The sequence below is a fragment of the Balearica regulorum genome, chromosome 3 (genome assembly GCF_011004875.1).
Source record: "Balearica regulorum gibbericeps isolate bBalReg1 chromosome 3, bBalReg1.pri, whole genome shotgun sequence".
In the NCBI taxonomy this organism is placed as follows: Eukaryota; Metazoa; Chordata; class Aves; order Gruiformes; family Gruidae; genus Balearica; species Balearica regulorum.
The window spans coordinates 73,014,975-73,029,916 of record NC_046186.1 but is presented as its reverse complement, the minus strand read 5'-3'; the positions used below and the strand labels follow the sequence as shown (position 1 = coordinate 73,029,916).

General features: G+C 41.5%; 1 protein-coding gene across 8 annotated transcripts in view; it reads left to right on the top strand.

The window, feature by feature from the left end:
* The window catches only part of STXBP5 (syntaxin binding protein 5), a 112,304-nt gene extending 107,059 nt beyond the window's left edge, over positions 1 to 5,245 (top strand). For all 8 annotated transcript variants that reach the window (XM_075748458.1, XM_075748456.1, XM_075748454.1 and 5 more), the window contains one exon: positions 578 to 5,245. In XM_075748458.1, coding sequence (XP_075604573.1) covers positions 578 to 619 — 42 coding nt within the window. In that variant the 3' untranslated portion in view covers positions 620 to 5,245. The remainder of the gene's footprint in view (positions 1 to 577) is intronic.
* Positions 5,246 to 14,942: the final 9,697 nt, after the last annotated feature.

Here is a 14,942-nt window from a genome sequence, read left to right as displayed (position 1 = left end):
CAATATCATTGGTAAAGGACACTTCACTTGATCTATCAATCATTGCTCCTAGTAATTACTGTAAGCAGTTCTGTCTTATGGCACGTTGGTCTAGAGCAAACCTTCTGCCTGAGTGGCATGTAGACTTCCAAAAGTGTGGCTCAGTTCCCATTGCTTAAAGACTTTGTCACTGAATTGGATAAGAAGAGTAATGCTCTTGAGAGATTCCTGTGGTTCTTAAGATCCAGTTGTATGCAAACCCCATGAATCCAAGTTAATTTTTTTCCTCGCTACATAGGATGGCTGTTTTCTTCCATGTCCATGCAGATTTCTTTCTATCCCCTAAACTCTTGTGCTACCTCCTCATCCTCCCAAAAATGCCTTTCTTTTTATCTGAGGCTAGATCAGCAGTGATACTGCCATTAGAAAATTCATCCTGTTAAACCCTCACAGTGCAGCAATGTTGTTGCAGTTTGGAGAAGCCTTACTCAAGTCCCTCTTTCTCATGCCGCTTTGTAAGCGTGTAATTTGTTTGTATCATTTTACTTTTTGGTACATTATAGAAACAGTAATTAGAAAATTTTTGTTTGTTTTTTAGATGATGTTGAAGTACAAAGACAAGAAGTGGTACCAATTCTGATGATGCTCATCAATTACATCTGTTTAATTTTGTCCTGATGAAAAAAAATCTTGGTTTTTCATTAATTTTGGCAGGACCATTGAAACTTAAAGGAGTATTCACCATGGGATACTGTTGTTTCCTAGCACAAATCACACACTGTTTTACCTCAGTCGTGGCTTTAACTGAGGAGCTTTATATTTAAGAAACACACACAGAAAACCAAACTTGAGTGTTTCTTAGCTGTTAGTTAGCTGAGAGTTGGAACAGAAAGTAACTGGAACATGTGGAAAAGAGGGTAAAGGGAACACGTAGTGTGAGATGGGCAGGGGCAATGCAGGGTCAATCCTGTGTTAATATTTCATATGCCAAAAGTTTTTGTGCTATTGTAATTGCTGCCAGTGTTATACCCTCCTGTGAGGAGAGGCAATAAATCAGGGGTCCAAGAGCTGGAATAAAGTTTTGTCTCGCTGGACAGTAGCTGACTTACACTTACCCTCTAGGACTCGCTGTATTTACTATTATTGTTGAAGAGCTGAAGTTTGCTGTTGCTTCTTTCGTCGGAAAAGCTGGAAGCTTGGAAGATTTCATGTTGAAAATTGTATACATAGTTGACCTGTGCATAGTCTTTTCTTGGACCCCTGATCTAGTATTCTTGTATTCACATCATATTCTGTGAAGTGCAAAATAAGAGAATACACAATTTTTGCATTAAAAAGTCAAGTGAATAATATGACTGGAATGTGTCATGCTGGGAGTTTTCATTTGTGTTATGGCCGTGCTACGTGAAATGTGGTAACATCTTCATTGTGGTGAGAATACTTTAACTTCTGTTCAGTTAAATATTTTTTGCCAAAAATAGCTATTGATTCAGTTTGTATTACGTTTAGAATTGGCTGTGGGTTCCATCAATGCTGTGATTTTTTTATAAATGCTTAACAGAATGTATCTTTACAGCCATTAATTAAAATAGCTGAGATAGTTTTGCTCAAACCTTAAGTTCTAGGTGCCCCTTTAGTCATTTACTATGAAATCAGATAATCTTGGACTCAGGTTCTCAAACAATTTGACACTCTGTGGAGGTGCTGATGCATGAATAATGGCAAGCATCTAATATTTAATAATTGTCAGTATATTATTTAGCAAATTTGTAAATCCTGCCTAGTAGAGCTATCTTACAAGTAGCTATCTCAGCTGCACCCAGCACTACAGGCACTGGGCCTAAAGTTTGGATTTAGTCTCTAAAGCACTGTTTCCAGTGCGGGCAGTGGTAAGTGTCCAGTAAAACTTCAGGAACTGGTGAAATAATGTTCACTTTGGGTAAGGTCAATAAGATAGCTGAGCTAACTTCTTAATGACTGCTGCACTAAAGCTGTAACAGGGGGAATGACCAGAGCTCTTTTAGAAAGAGAGGATTCCTCAAAATAAATGTTTGCTTTTCAAAAATTAACTTAGACTTTTTTCCTCAAAGCAGAAATAGTTACTGACTAGTTTCGTTTTATAAAAGGGAGTACTTAGAAGCTAAGTCTACATTATCTGAAATTAGTCATTGGGTTTGCTTCTCCAAGCATCACATTTTGTGTGGGTTTTTTAACGCACATTCTGAATGTTCCCAGAGCAAAACTTTGGTTATATTTGTAAAGTGATGTTGCAGGTACATAGATAAGGTAACCTTACAAAACACTTAAAGGATGCAAAAATAGTAAAGTTACTGATGGTTCTTAAATAGTTTTTTCAGATGAAAAGCAAATGTTTGAGCTTTGTAGACAAATTGATGATTTTTCTGATTTTATGTATAGTAACATTTAAGACAAGTGAATTCTGTTGCCAGTACAAGGGCAGACCATACCTTGTCCACTGTTCAAAGAACTGAAATCAGAACATGACAATTTGAACAAGCAGCATTGATTTCTTGATAGCTCTGTCCTATACCTGCTGAGGCAATGTTAACTCCAGTTAACTCGGCTTGCCATGCGGTTTTTTGCCTCTGCTTGTTAATTTCTCTTTTTAGTGTCTAATTAATATGTATTTAGCACCATTTTGTTTAAAATCTAGGTAGAAGAAAACTAGATAAACTACTATCCATACAATTTAAAAAAAAACAAAACCACCGTAGCTGACATTTGTCCCCTTCCTTATCTCACATTTATAAATTGAGATGACTGATTATTACTTGACCTGGTGAAGATGAACTATATTTCACAGCAACAGAATCCTGGTCAGCCTCTTGCGGAGAGGATGGGAAAAGTACTCTTCAGCATATTGTGGTATCAGTTCAATGGAAGATGACATGGGCTTGAAAGAAAAGTGTACTTAACTTTCCCATCAAGAAACATTTGACAACCACCAGCAAGCAAAAAAAAAAAAAAAAATAAGAGGCAGTGAGAGACTGTCTGCCAGTACAAGAGGAGTAGTGGCTTATTTGGTATTACAGAATTTAGCATAGTTGAATGTTTGGTTTTTTTCTGTTGCATATGTTCAGAGCATGCTTCTAGATTTGAAAAGTAGTTAAATGATTGCTCATGAGATGACTACACAAATGGTTCTTGGTCAATAAAAGGGGCTATGTACAATTTTAGTCTAAAACGTTCCTTTTTCCTTCTCTGTGGAAGGAAGTCGATCATACACACATCATTGCATCTTATTCTGCTATTGGTGGTGCACTTTCTGTACAGCAAAGTACATTGAAATCCTTGGCGGGGAGCACCCCTGGTTTTTTCGCTAGTGTTTTAGTAGTGTGAAACTTTTTTAGAGTGTCTGGAAAACTATAAAATACAAATGAGCTATTACTTTTTTATTTTTTTTGATGGAAGCGTAAGAAACTGCTGCTACCTGTTTATATGTAGTGTGTCTCATTAGGAACTGTAAACTGAAGAAGCTTTTCTTCACCTTAGTCCTGCCAAATTGTAACTTTTGAATGTTGATATGTGTAAATATGCGTGTATTCCAAATAAGTCTGAAAGTGTTACACCACAGGCATTTCCAGTGATTGTTCTTCAGCAAACAGTCAGTTATAAAATATAATAATATATAGCTGTGTTCCTTGTCTGTCTTTATGCAAAGATTTTTGCCTGCGGTGGTACTTGCATGTCAGGTGATGTTGGAAAGCTACATCCAAAGGAGGACTTTTGGAAGCAAGTTCATTTCCTTTTTGCCTTTTTGTTTTCCTTTTCTCTTTCCTTTTTTTTTTTTTTTTTTTTAATTAATGGCACTGATCTTACCTGAACTCTTAAACTTGAATTTTTCCTGCACTTTAATTCAATCATGGTATTTTATTCCTTAATTTTCTTTCTACACTTGTGCAGTTCAGGTTCATTATTTGTATATAAACACACACATTCAATAAAGGCTATAGAACAGATTACTTTTGGGCATATTTGCTAATTATGTGACTATCATTTAGAATGTGTGTTTTCTTAGCAAAATATGTATATACAAGTATATACAATACAGAATCTAATGAAAGGCACTTATCCTGTGTCAGCATTCAGTTTATAAATTACTGCAACACTTTCAGATTTGTTACTAGATAATACAATAAAATCTGTTATATTTATACATACTGCTTAAGAATATACTTTTAGTTTTAAATAATTTTTATATGTACACTTCTATCTTTAATTTTAAAAAGATTATGTTCAATTTTTAAGTCAAAGTACTTAAAGTATGTATATTATCCATAGAAGAAGTTGTTTTAAGCTTATGAATACATTCATATCTCATATCGAGATGATAAAATTACTAATCAATGAAAACAAATAGCCCATTTGCTTTGCAGAAAATAATCATACTTCTTTTTACCTCCCATTTTGAACATTCTTAAACAATTCCCTAAGTATGGAGAGGGAAGATAGTGCATTCAGAAAACCTCATGTAAAAGTTTTCTCAATAGCTGCAGTCTGTGGCTGACTGGTTTTCTATGATTTCATAGTTTTTTTTAGGTATTACACGTGAAAGACTTTTCAGCTCTGTTCCTCAGACTTCTAAAATTCCCCAAAATTGAAGTGAGGTTTGTTCAATAAACATTTTCTTTGAGTAACGTATGACTATACATCAGCTCTTTACATGTAAATCAGTTTGGGCGGGGGGGGGGGGGTTTGTATACCGAAGGCGTTGGAAAACTTGCAGGCTGTGGCTGGGGTGCCCTTCTCTCTCTCATCATGGTTTCAGATCCCCAGGTGGGCACTGACAGCAGCGGAAGCTGGGTGCGGAGGGGACGGAGTGCAGCACCTTGCCTCCCTCGCCGAGTTACAGGGTAACTTGTTGGTTGAACCTTTGCTTCGTGCTAGCCAATTTCCTGTAAAATCTAGCTGAATCTGGTTTTTGGGTGGATGTTGATAGCTTTGCTACTACCACAAAATCTTCAATACTTTGTAGACAGAAATTAATGATGTTTGAGGGGAGGAAGTAAAACAGAAAAAAAGATATGTAGTGTAGGCAAATCAGCTAAACCGATTTTATTTCAGTTTTCATTGAAAAGCTAAGTTAAGCTGGGCCAATTTCTTCTTGTTATGCATGTTATAAAGATGTGCTGTATATCATCTGCTTTATTACTCTTGCAAGCCAGGTGAGTGTGCTGTGTTTCTGAGTTCTTTTACACTTCATAAAGTTTAGGCTTAAAGGTGTGGGTGTTGGGTTGTTTTTTTTTGTTTTTTTTTTAAAAAAGGAAAAAGGCAGAAACATAGAACAATCAAATGAAAGGTGTCCATCAGTATTCCTTTTTGTTTTCCATGTAAAGTGTATAGAAATGTTCAAGTCATACAGCTGTAGGTTACTTTGACACTTACTTTTTTGTTAGTATCTAAGTTACATATTACCAGGCAAATAATAACTAGAAGTTAAACTGTTTCAGTTGAAAACACGTAAGGAGTTGTATGTGGATTACCACTACCATTCGGTAACAGGTGATGCAAAGGGAGAGGGGTGGGAACATGTTTTAAATATTCCCTTTTAAAACAGACTTGTAAATAAGCAGTGCTGTGTTATTTTAGACCTGAGCTCTGCTAACTGTAGTGGTTAGAACTTAGGAAAACATGCTGCTTTCTAGTTATGCTGTTTCATTGTACCAGCACAATGGGGGGGAAGTAAAAAAAAAAAAATCAGTAAATTTTTCTAACATTGCCCACTTGTGGGTAAGCATGCTTGATGTGTAGCAGTTCTCGTTTATGTATATCTTGGTGTGTAAGTGTGTGTTTTCTTTTTTCTTTTTGTTCATTGCAACTTATTCTTCAGTTAAGTCTTGCTGAGCCCCACTAGCTCTTCTGAGGGTGATTACTGGAATATGCATTTTTTAGGTAGGGTTTGCAAATCCATCTGTCTACAAATATAGTTTCATATGAACTGCAAACTGTCCTGTTACAAACACAACTACGTTAGATTGCATAGAGTTATTTTACTTACATGTACTTGAACTGAACTATGTCATCATAACAAAGTTAAAAAATTAAGTATGGAATATTTTTGTAAATAAAAATACCTGTGCAGCTGGTATTTTAAATTTAAAATGTATTATACATTAATGTTTCAGAAAAAAGTTCATATATGTGTATATGAATGTGTCATTATGCTGAAGGGCTCTGATTGGGCAAAATAAACTATTCAAATCTCTCCTGAAATGAGTGGAGCTTCCTCCTTTTCTTCCTAACCAGTTCTTTTCCCGCTGGCTGGGGCGCGCAGTGACTCCTGGCCAAAAGAGGCTGTTTCATTTTGCCTCGGTTTGTGTGATGCGCTTCAGAACGAGCGGAGCGGCGTGCGCTGGAAGCAGTAGCAGCCAGCCTGGCAGTGAGTAGCTCCTAAGGAGCATGAAGGGCAAAATGGTTCGTGCACGGTGATATTCCCAAGCAGGTCTAAAAACATCCTGAAAGGCACCTCTCAATAGTGACCTGTGAAGCCCTGTTATCCTCTCTGAGCTATCAGAAAAGTTAAGGTCATTCATATTACATGCTCAGTAAAGCAAAGTATTTTCTGTAGCTGCGTTTTGACAGTGTTCATTAAGAATCCAGAGCGTGTGGGGAGAAGACATGAAGCTGATTTTTTTTTTTCTTTGCCATATTTACGGCACAGCAGATGCGTTCTTTTCTGTGGTTGAGGCTCAGCTTTGCCACAGACCAATTTCCAGCTTGCAGTCCATTAAATTTTCTGTCTTCGGGGTGGGAGGAGTACCTTCATAAACATGTTCTGAGTGATGCAGAAATACTGAATCTGGAGAGAGGCTGGGAGAGTAAATCTGAAGTGAAATTGCTGCACCTCAGTGAAACTTTTGGAATCTCATGATGTCAAATAGTAAAATATTTCAGTGTTTGTTTACTATGTGATTGATGTAGTGAGGATGCAGTTTCATCTATGGAAAAAACTGCTGGTTCCAGACCTCTTCTGCCTTCCTGTTTTTTCTCCAATATTTGATAGTTACATATTCTGAACTTTAAGCTCTGCAGCACATGAAGTTCTAAGTAGGACGATGCATTGGAATAAATTGTTTTAATCTCAGTCCAATTAAATTGAAGGCATGTGGAGCTGTCCCACTGCCTCCAGCCACTTGCTAGCTCTGGTAATCTCTGCTGTGATCACCAGTGGCACAGCAAGACCAGCTCCCTCCTCTGGGGGCTGTGGGGCTGCACATAGCATCACTGCACTGACAAGAGGAAGGGGTTGTCAGACTCAGGTTGCAAAGTGAAGCACTTTGATTTAGTGAAGGCCAGGATTTGATGAGACGTACGTAAAACTTGGTGCCTTTGCACACCATGTGTCACGGCAGTTCTGGTGCCAATGTACTGTAAATTAAATGCATCAAAGACCTACAGACACATGATGGTATGCCCATTACCCATAAACTGCGCCACCATCCAAGGGTTTCCTATCGAAATCCTTTGTTGGGATGGCCCCTGGCCAGCTGTGCCTGGGAGCAGGCTGAGACAGACGCAGTACAGAGGGACTGTAAATTGGGCAGTGCTAAGGACTGAGTACAGACACAGGGACCAGGCTTGTGTCCCAGCTTCTGGAGGCAGTCTTGTCACCAACCTAGGTCACTGAACCAGCTCCTCCTTGTTGCTCACTGGCCTGCAGGTGCTCAGGGCCATGGTAGTCCTGATCTTGCTTGCTCCTTCCTTCTGCCCTGGTGCACCTGGGCTGCTCCCTTGGCCATGGGTCTGTCAAGCAAGGGACACTGGCTGTTTCCTCTCTCTTGAGAGGTAGCAGTCTGGCTGGAGGCATCCCAGTCTGGCTGAAGGAAAGAGGATGTTTTTCCTCACAGTCTTGCACTGAGATAAACCCACGAGAGCAGAGTGCCAGCAAACACCAGCTTCTCACCGTCTGGGTTCCTGGCTGATTTTTCATAACATGTAATTAATGTTCCTTTAGTAAGGGCTTGGGGGCTTGCATATGTAACTCATTATAGTAGCAGAGTTCTGCTCTGTTGCTGTAGCAAACAGTTTTCTGCATTTTTCAGCCACAGGAGACAGCCTGGGCTGAGGCTTGTGTGCAGGCTGCTCGGGCGGGAGGGCGGGCGCTGTACCCCCTGGCTGGCGGAGACCTGGGGAGCACTCCTTTAGCCTCAAACACTCATTTGGAGCTGTTTGACTCCAAAACGACTCAGGAGGGGTGATGGAGAATCATAGCAAAGCCATAATAAAGAGAAAAATGGGAAGATTTATGTTCTGGTTTGGAGCAGATAACAGCGTTTCTGCATCTTGCTGCATTCACAGTGTGAGCAGGGCTTCATTGAGAGTTGATGGTTTGAAGGGGGTTGCAATCAATGTCAGACTGTGCTTATGTTTGGATAAGTTTACCAACTCCTCTGCCTAATTAAGCAGACATAATGAGAAATTTCATAAAACTGTCGTTTCTGTGGTGCAAGAGACTCCTGGGAAGAATAACGTGGAATGTAGTATCCTGTGTGGGACTGAATGGAAACCAATTTCAAGCTGGTATCTCCTAATTCTCTTGGGCACCTGCAAGTCTCTTAGCACCAGCTCTGTAAGTACTTTTTATCTGAATGTCAGTGTGTCACCTACCAACTGTGGTGCTTTTTCTTTCGGGATCTCCAAGCACGTAGCACAGGCGGCCAGGCCCTCACGAGGCTTCTCTTCGTTACAGTTACTGTCTTTAGACTGAGTATGCCCGTGCCTGTTGTTCAAGATGTGTATCACAACTTAATACTAATTCGTATGAGGAAGGACTGTTTTCTTAAATTCCATCCCCTATGAAAGGGGTAGATGAAAATGCAGTTATTAAAAAGAAAGACTAGTCAAGGTCATTGTATCAGGTTTTCTCTTTACTATGTTGAAACTCAAAGTCAATTCTAGCTGTGAACTTAGGAGACCCCAATATTCACCTAGTTTCCATTTTGTCCTTAAGCACAGCAGTTTCTGGTTGGTTTTTAGAGTTTTCAGCATCTTTTGAAAGAAATCTATGAAGCACCTGGGAAGATAGAAAGCAATTGTCTTATTCTACTGTTCCAGTTAAACCCATTTAGAAAAGTTTTGTTGTTTTGGGGGGTTTCTTGCACATTTTTAAATGTAATTTGTTGGCAGAGCAAGATTGATGGAACCTGCATTAACCTCTAGAGCTTTCCTCCAGTTGTAAAAAGTCAGCGGTCAGTTTGGCTCTAAACGTCTAACACACAACTGCTTGTTCTTGTTGGGATTCTTCTGGAAGCAGCTGCTTCTTCTCCAGTAGTCCAGTCATGCTGCGTGCACCGATTTCGGCAAGTAGCTTGTGGGCTGTAGTCACCAATGCAAACTTTCTACTCCTGTAGGTAAGAGAGAACTGAAAAATACCTAAACGTTGCTGGCTGGGAGGCTCTGATACCGGCATCACAACTACTTGATAGTATTTTGCAGGCTGTGCCCAAAGGAGCAACCAAAAATCCCCTCTGTGCGCTCTGCAGGGCGCAGTTCAATGCCTTGGGGCCCACGCCGTGTCAGAACCGGGGAGCATCGCGTCGGAGGCCTTTCACTATCTCACTGTGTTTCAGTTCTGGGAATGGGAACGGCTGTCAGTCTGAAGTGGATACGTAGTTTACTGAGGGCTTTAATACAGAGCTTCCAGCAAGGAATGGATGTGGTCTTCTAAAATATAAATGGTGACAGGACCTGGCCATGTACAACATCCTGAAAAGCCAATTTCAAGCCTGAAAACCCTGCAACTTATGGCTTAAACTGGGGGAAAGGCAAAGCTGATGTGAATAACGGTTGTTTGCCATAGTCCTACATGGGACTGATGGCAAGCAATAACCTAAAATTTCTCCTGTAGCTTTTGAAAGGAATTTCTTTACATCTGCATTGTAAACTCAAGGTTGTGATTTCACCTTGGTCAGAGCATGAGCTGCTATATCGAGAGTCCTAGTCATGGTCTACATTATTATTAAAGGTGAGGTAAAAACATGGGAAAAAATGTTGATCCAATCCTGTCTCCATAGGCTTCAGCCTGATAAAAGAACAACTGATGTAGGTGAGAGAGGCAAGAGGGCAGAAAAAGGGAAATGAGGTTTGGCTGACCTGGTTGGCACAACACCGCTTCACTACTTGCCACATTTTTTTGCAGCTATTATGGCAAAGAAATGCTTTCAAGAATGCATTTAAAATGAGAAGAAGTGGCTGGTTTGGTAGTTACAGGGAGCTGCTCCCTGAAATAAACAATAGCATGGAAAAAGTGAAGCGGGACTGTTTGAAAATCTAAGCAGAATCAATAGCTTTTGGTCTAGTTCACCAGTCATGAGAGATCTGGCATGCCACTAAAGGAGCAATGATAGCTCTGGAGGGGATGGGGTGCTGAGAAGGCAATAAACATGGAGACAAACTGTTTGCGCTTGCTGGTGTCAGGAAGGGGGGAGCAAAGGGAAGGCAGCACAGGGGGAGGCAACAAGCACGACGCAGCAGGCTTCGAAATGATCTTTGCGGCTGTGTTGCGGAGGATGGCATTTGTCAGAACCAGAGGAAAGGATCTAAACAAGCGCCGATGTGAAGCTTTGTCATGTGGACAAAGGCTTTGCTTTAGAAGCGGTGTGCAGAAAAGGGCCCATGAGACAGCAGGCAGCCCCATCGTCAGCGCCTGGGGAGAGGAGCTGGAAATGATGCCTGAGGAGCCACCTGTTTGACCAAGCAGAGCTCCCACATTACCCTAGGCATCACTTTGCATACAGACAGCACCAGAGATGGGCCACATGTTTCCAAACACAGTCACACCTGGAGCAGAACTGCAACTTGTGACAGGCTCCAAATTTGTCTGACAGCCAGGATGAGAGCGCTGACCCCAGGGCTCTTCTGCCAGCAGCGAGGAAACCGAAAGAGTGAGTCTGACATTGCTGCCTCCTCTCCAGCATCCAGACCAGGATCTCTGTCCTCTCAAAGTGACACAAGTGGGCTTCTTCCCCTTCACAGCTGGTGAGGGTGACTCAGGGACCCCTCATGCGGTCCTGCTGGCTGTGCTGATGCTGACATCAAGGCTTTGACCCTCGAGGTTTTCCAAGGTGGCTCTGAACCGAACATAAAAAGACAGGTTTTCTTTTAGGGTTTCTTTAGCAGAGAAGGTGAAAATTAATCAGCCTTTGATTTTATAGATCTTTTTCTTTAAGAGAAAAAAAACCAAAAAAAACCCCTCACTACTCTGTGCCAAATTAACTGGCAATGTTGCTTAATGTAACTAAGGCACGATGTGTGCAGCTTCCTTCAGTGCACTGACATGAGGCCACATCTGTCCGTAGGGCATTGCAGATGCCAGCACCCTCTCATGTGAAGAAGTTGCTAATTTGAGTGCCCTTCAAGTGGCATTTGGCTTCACAGTTGCTGTTCTGCAGGTCCGCCTTACCTTGGGACTCTTGCTCCCTGAAGGCAACATATGTGACATAAGAGCAGATTTTTTTCATTTATTCCCAGAGCTCACAGTGAAGTGTCACATTTTGGCTGAAGACTCATGAGACAGGGCTTCGTGGGCATGCCAAATTCCTGAGCTTCGCTGCCAGGTCACTGTGAGTGGGATCTGCAGCAAATTCACAGGCTAGGCAGCCAACGTGCCCTGTGAGTAATAAGCCCTGTGACTCTCGGGCACCAGATGGATGTTCATGGGAGCAGTATTAGTAATATTGCAAATTAATAAGAGCCATCCCCTTCTCATTGTTACCACCCGTCCTGCTCTGGAGTGAAATAAAAACCCCTCCTGCTCCATAATTATAATTAAAAGTTGTGCTGGTACATCATAGGGCATTAAGGATGACTGAAATTGCAGACTCCTCTTCCCCTCCGCTGAAAGGTTTAGTGCGCAGGCAACTGGGAGTTGTGTGTCTTCCTGACAGCATTATCCTTTAGTCCTTTGCACACCTGAGTAATACAGTTACAGTATATGCCATAGTAAAATTTCCCATAAAAGTTCCCGTATAACTAAAATATGGGTCTCTAGAAACTTTTTCTTTGATAGGGTCACTTAAAAGATTCACACACTCAGCTCGTTTGATTTTTTTTTTTTTTTTCATTTTAACTCTTCCTACCTGTGCGTGAGCTACAGGAAAAGCTTTCCCAAAACCTCTCCTCCAGTTTTTTGTAGATCAGCATGGCAGCTTGTTGTGGAGGGTTTTCCTTGCCCATCATGCCAGGCAAATAAATACAGCTGGGCCACAGGAGCGGAAGCATGACAAACATACCTTGCGGAAGAGGAAGACTCCTCCAAGACTTTGTCTCTTGACAAACAGCCACTCTTTTCCTGTCAGGTGGGTGAAGAGTGTGGTGTTTACACTGGGAGGAGGAGGAGAGGCAGGAGGCTGCAGGGTGGGACGGGGAAGGTTTTGTGTGGCTGGGGACACCTTGGGGGGGGACAGGACGCTGACGTGGCCACGAGGTGGTGGGCTGCGTGGGAAGGGAAGAGCCGGAGGGACCCAGGCTCAGCAGTAGTGGGGTTTGGAGCACAGGAGGGGGCTGGGCAGGGCCCCGGCTGGCTCTGCTGGAGCTCAGGCAGGGTGAGGCTGTGTTTTGGGCAGTTGAAGGACCGGGAGACGAAAACAAACCTGTGGATTGCCAACACAGTGGCGGGCACCTGGCAAGTTTGGGGATGGAGGAGGTGGTGCTGGCCAAGGATGGCGGGAAGAGGTCTGTGTGGGGAGTCGCTGCTCCAACCACACAGCAGAACCAGGCTTTGCTTGCCAGGACCTAGCGTCCTATTTTGCAAAAGTTAGGCATCACTGCAGACCTGTTTGGGTTCTCTGACTCCTCCAGCTCATGCTATTAGTTTTCAATTTAAACTCATCCTCTAACAAATGGAGTAGAACACAGGGATTAACTATGCAGAGCTCACAGCCTTTTACCCATCTTAAGCTTTAGGAAAATCTCCCAAGGACAGGAACAGCAGCACCCGCATGTGGGTCACCCAAAATCTGACCGAATGAAGCACTTGGGGATGCTGCACACTGTATAATCCTACTCACCTCCAACCTGTGTTTGCTGGGAAATCCTTTTTTCTCAGAGGATGGTCTACCGAGGCCTGTGATTACTGCCCGTCTAGGGGGCTAAGAGTTGGAGCAAGGGGAAAGATTTGCCTCAAAATATGTAATCAGGGCAACAGTGTGGATTTTTACATAGGTCTGACTGTAACAAAGTGAGCCCTGGGTCATTTAACAATTATTATGGTTGATCGATAATAAGCACTTCACGATTTAATGTACCCAGCTCCTATAAAAGATGAAGGTTTTACAGATAGCAACCTTTGCCATATTGCAACAACTCTGAAACAACCACCTCAGTCTTTTCTAGCGCTCAACAAATCAGCTTTTCTGAAAAGCACAGTGAGCCATTAGGCTCCTGCTCTGGGTTCAGATATATCAACCCTGTGGTTTCTCAGGAGTTTTTAAAAATAAAAACAAAATGCCTTTACTTAGCGTAGGCTTCTATTATAAAATGTCATTGTGTGCAGATTACAGATTTTGCTAGAGTTTAACAGTCAATCTTTTCCATATGAGTGCATGCTTTTGGCTGGGAAAACTATTATCTGAATATAATGGCTTGCTTTTCAAGCCAAAAACTAAGTATAGAAGGCACATCCAACTGAAATAAGAAATGCTGCGCTATTTCAGATTTTGTAAAACTGCTCTTATTTCTGACAGTGGTTTTGCTGAAGACAGTGGTTTTGCAGACGAGATGCAATCTTTCTTAAATAGACTATAAATAATAGCTAAAAACTGAATTGGAAGCTGAATAAATAGAGACAATTAATTCAGCTGAAAAAGGCTAATTTTCATTCTGATTACCCGTGCTAGCACACAATCATTGCTTAATGCCATTAGGAGACTGTAGGATGAGGAACAAATCATAGAATTCAATTGATAAAATAAATGGTACAATAGGCATGCTGTTCGCTTCAATCTGTCGGTAATTATTCTCCGTTGTGTTACACAAAAATATTCCCTTCCAGTTTGAATACAGTTTCAATACTCTCATTAGAAATTTCAAGACATATATGTAGACTATGTGGGTGAATGCTCAGTCCTCAGTTCGTCAATGTTGTGTGCGTCTTTCTGCCTTCGCTTTCCAAATACATACTTGGAAACCATTCTCAGTTGGCCAGTATGCTCGTGCCCGCTCCCCCACCCCTTATGTTCTAAAATATTTCACTGAGGTTATTCCTCTAATTTCAGACAAGTCTTACTGCTTCCCCTCAGCCAGCTAATTTCCTAAGCTAGCCCACAGTTAATTATTTTTTTGTTGTCCTACTGTGCTGGACATGTTTCATTCCTACCACCAGATGCCAAACGAAGTTCCCTGTAAGTGGCAGCTGTCACCCAAAATTGGATCTGGAGAAAAGCCCGTGCTGCTCTCTGCTGGGATGTACCTGCAGCGTTTGATGCCTGGGTTGGTTTCTCATTGCAATCACCATTTTCCCTGGACACCCTTTGCAAGAATGCCTTTTGAACAAAATTCCTCAATTTTATTGGTGCGGGCTTCCTTTTCTATTTGAAAGCATCACTGTCTGAAAGCTTAATTTTACTATAATACTGACCTCACTCGTTTCTGTGTTTCTGCCCATAGAGCAGGCTGGACCAGACCAAAACCTGTCCACACCTCAGCATTTCTGCCATGGGGTGAGGTGCGATAGTGCCAGTACGTCTGCTTTTCTCGTTCTAACTGTTGATGATCAGAGAATGAATCAGATTTTGGAGGGACTTACTTTTAGCATGATGTGAAATTTAACTGACATTGTTAAATTGAAGCTTAAGTTCAAAACCAATTTGCTCGGCATAGGCAGCTAGACTCGATGAGCACGTGAAACTTGTTTTCCCAAGAAACTAGGTTAAAGATCCAGTTTGAAATCCTCAGTACATTTGCATCAAACAGTATCAAGAAATCAATTAAAAAAATCATATAAA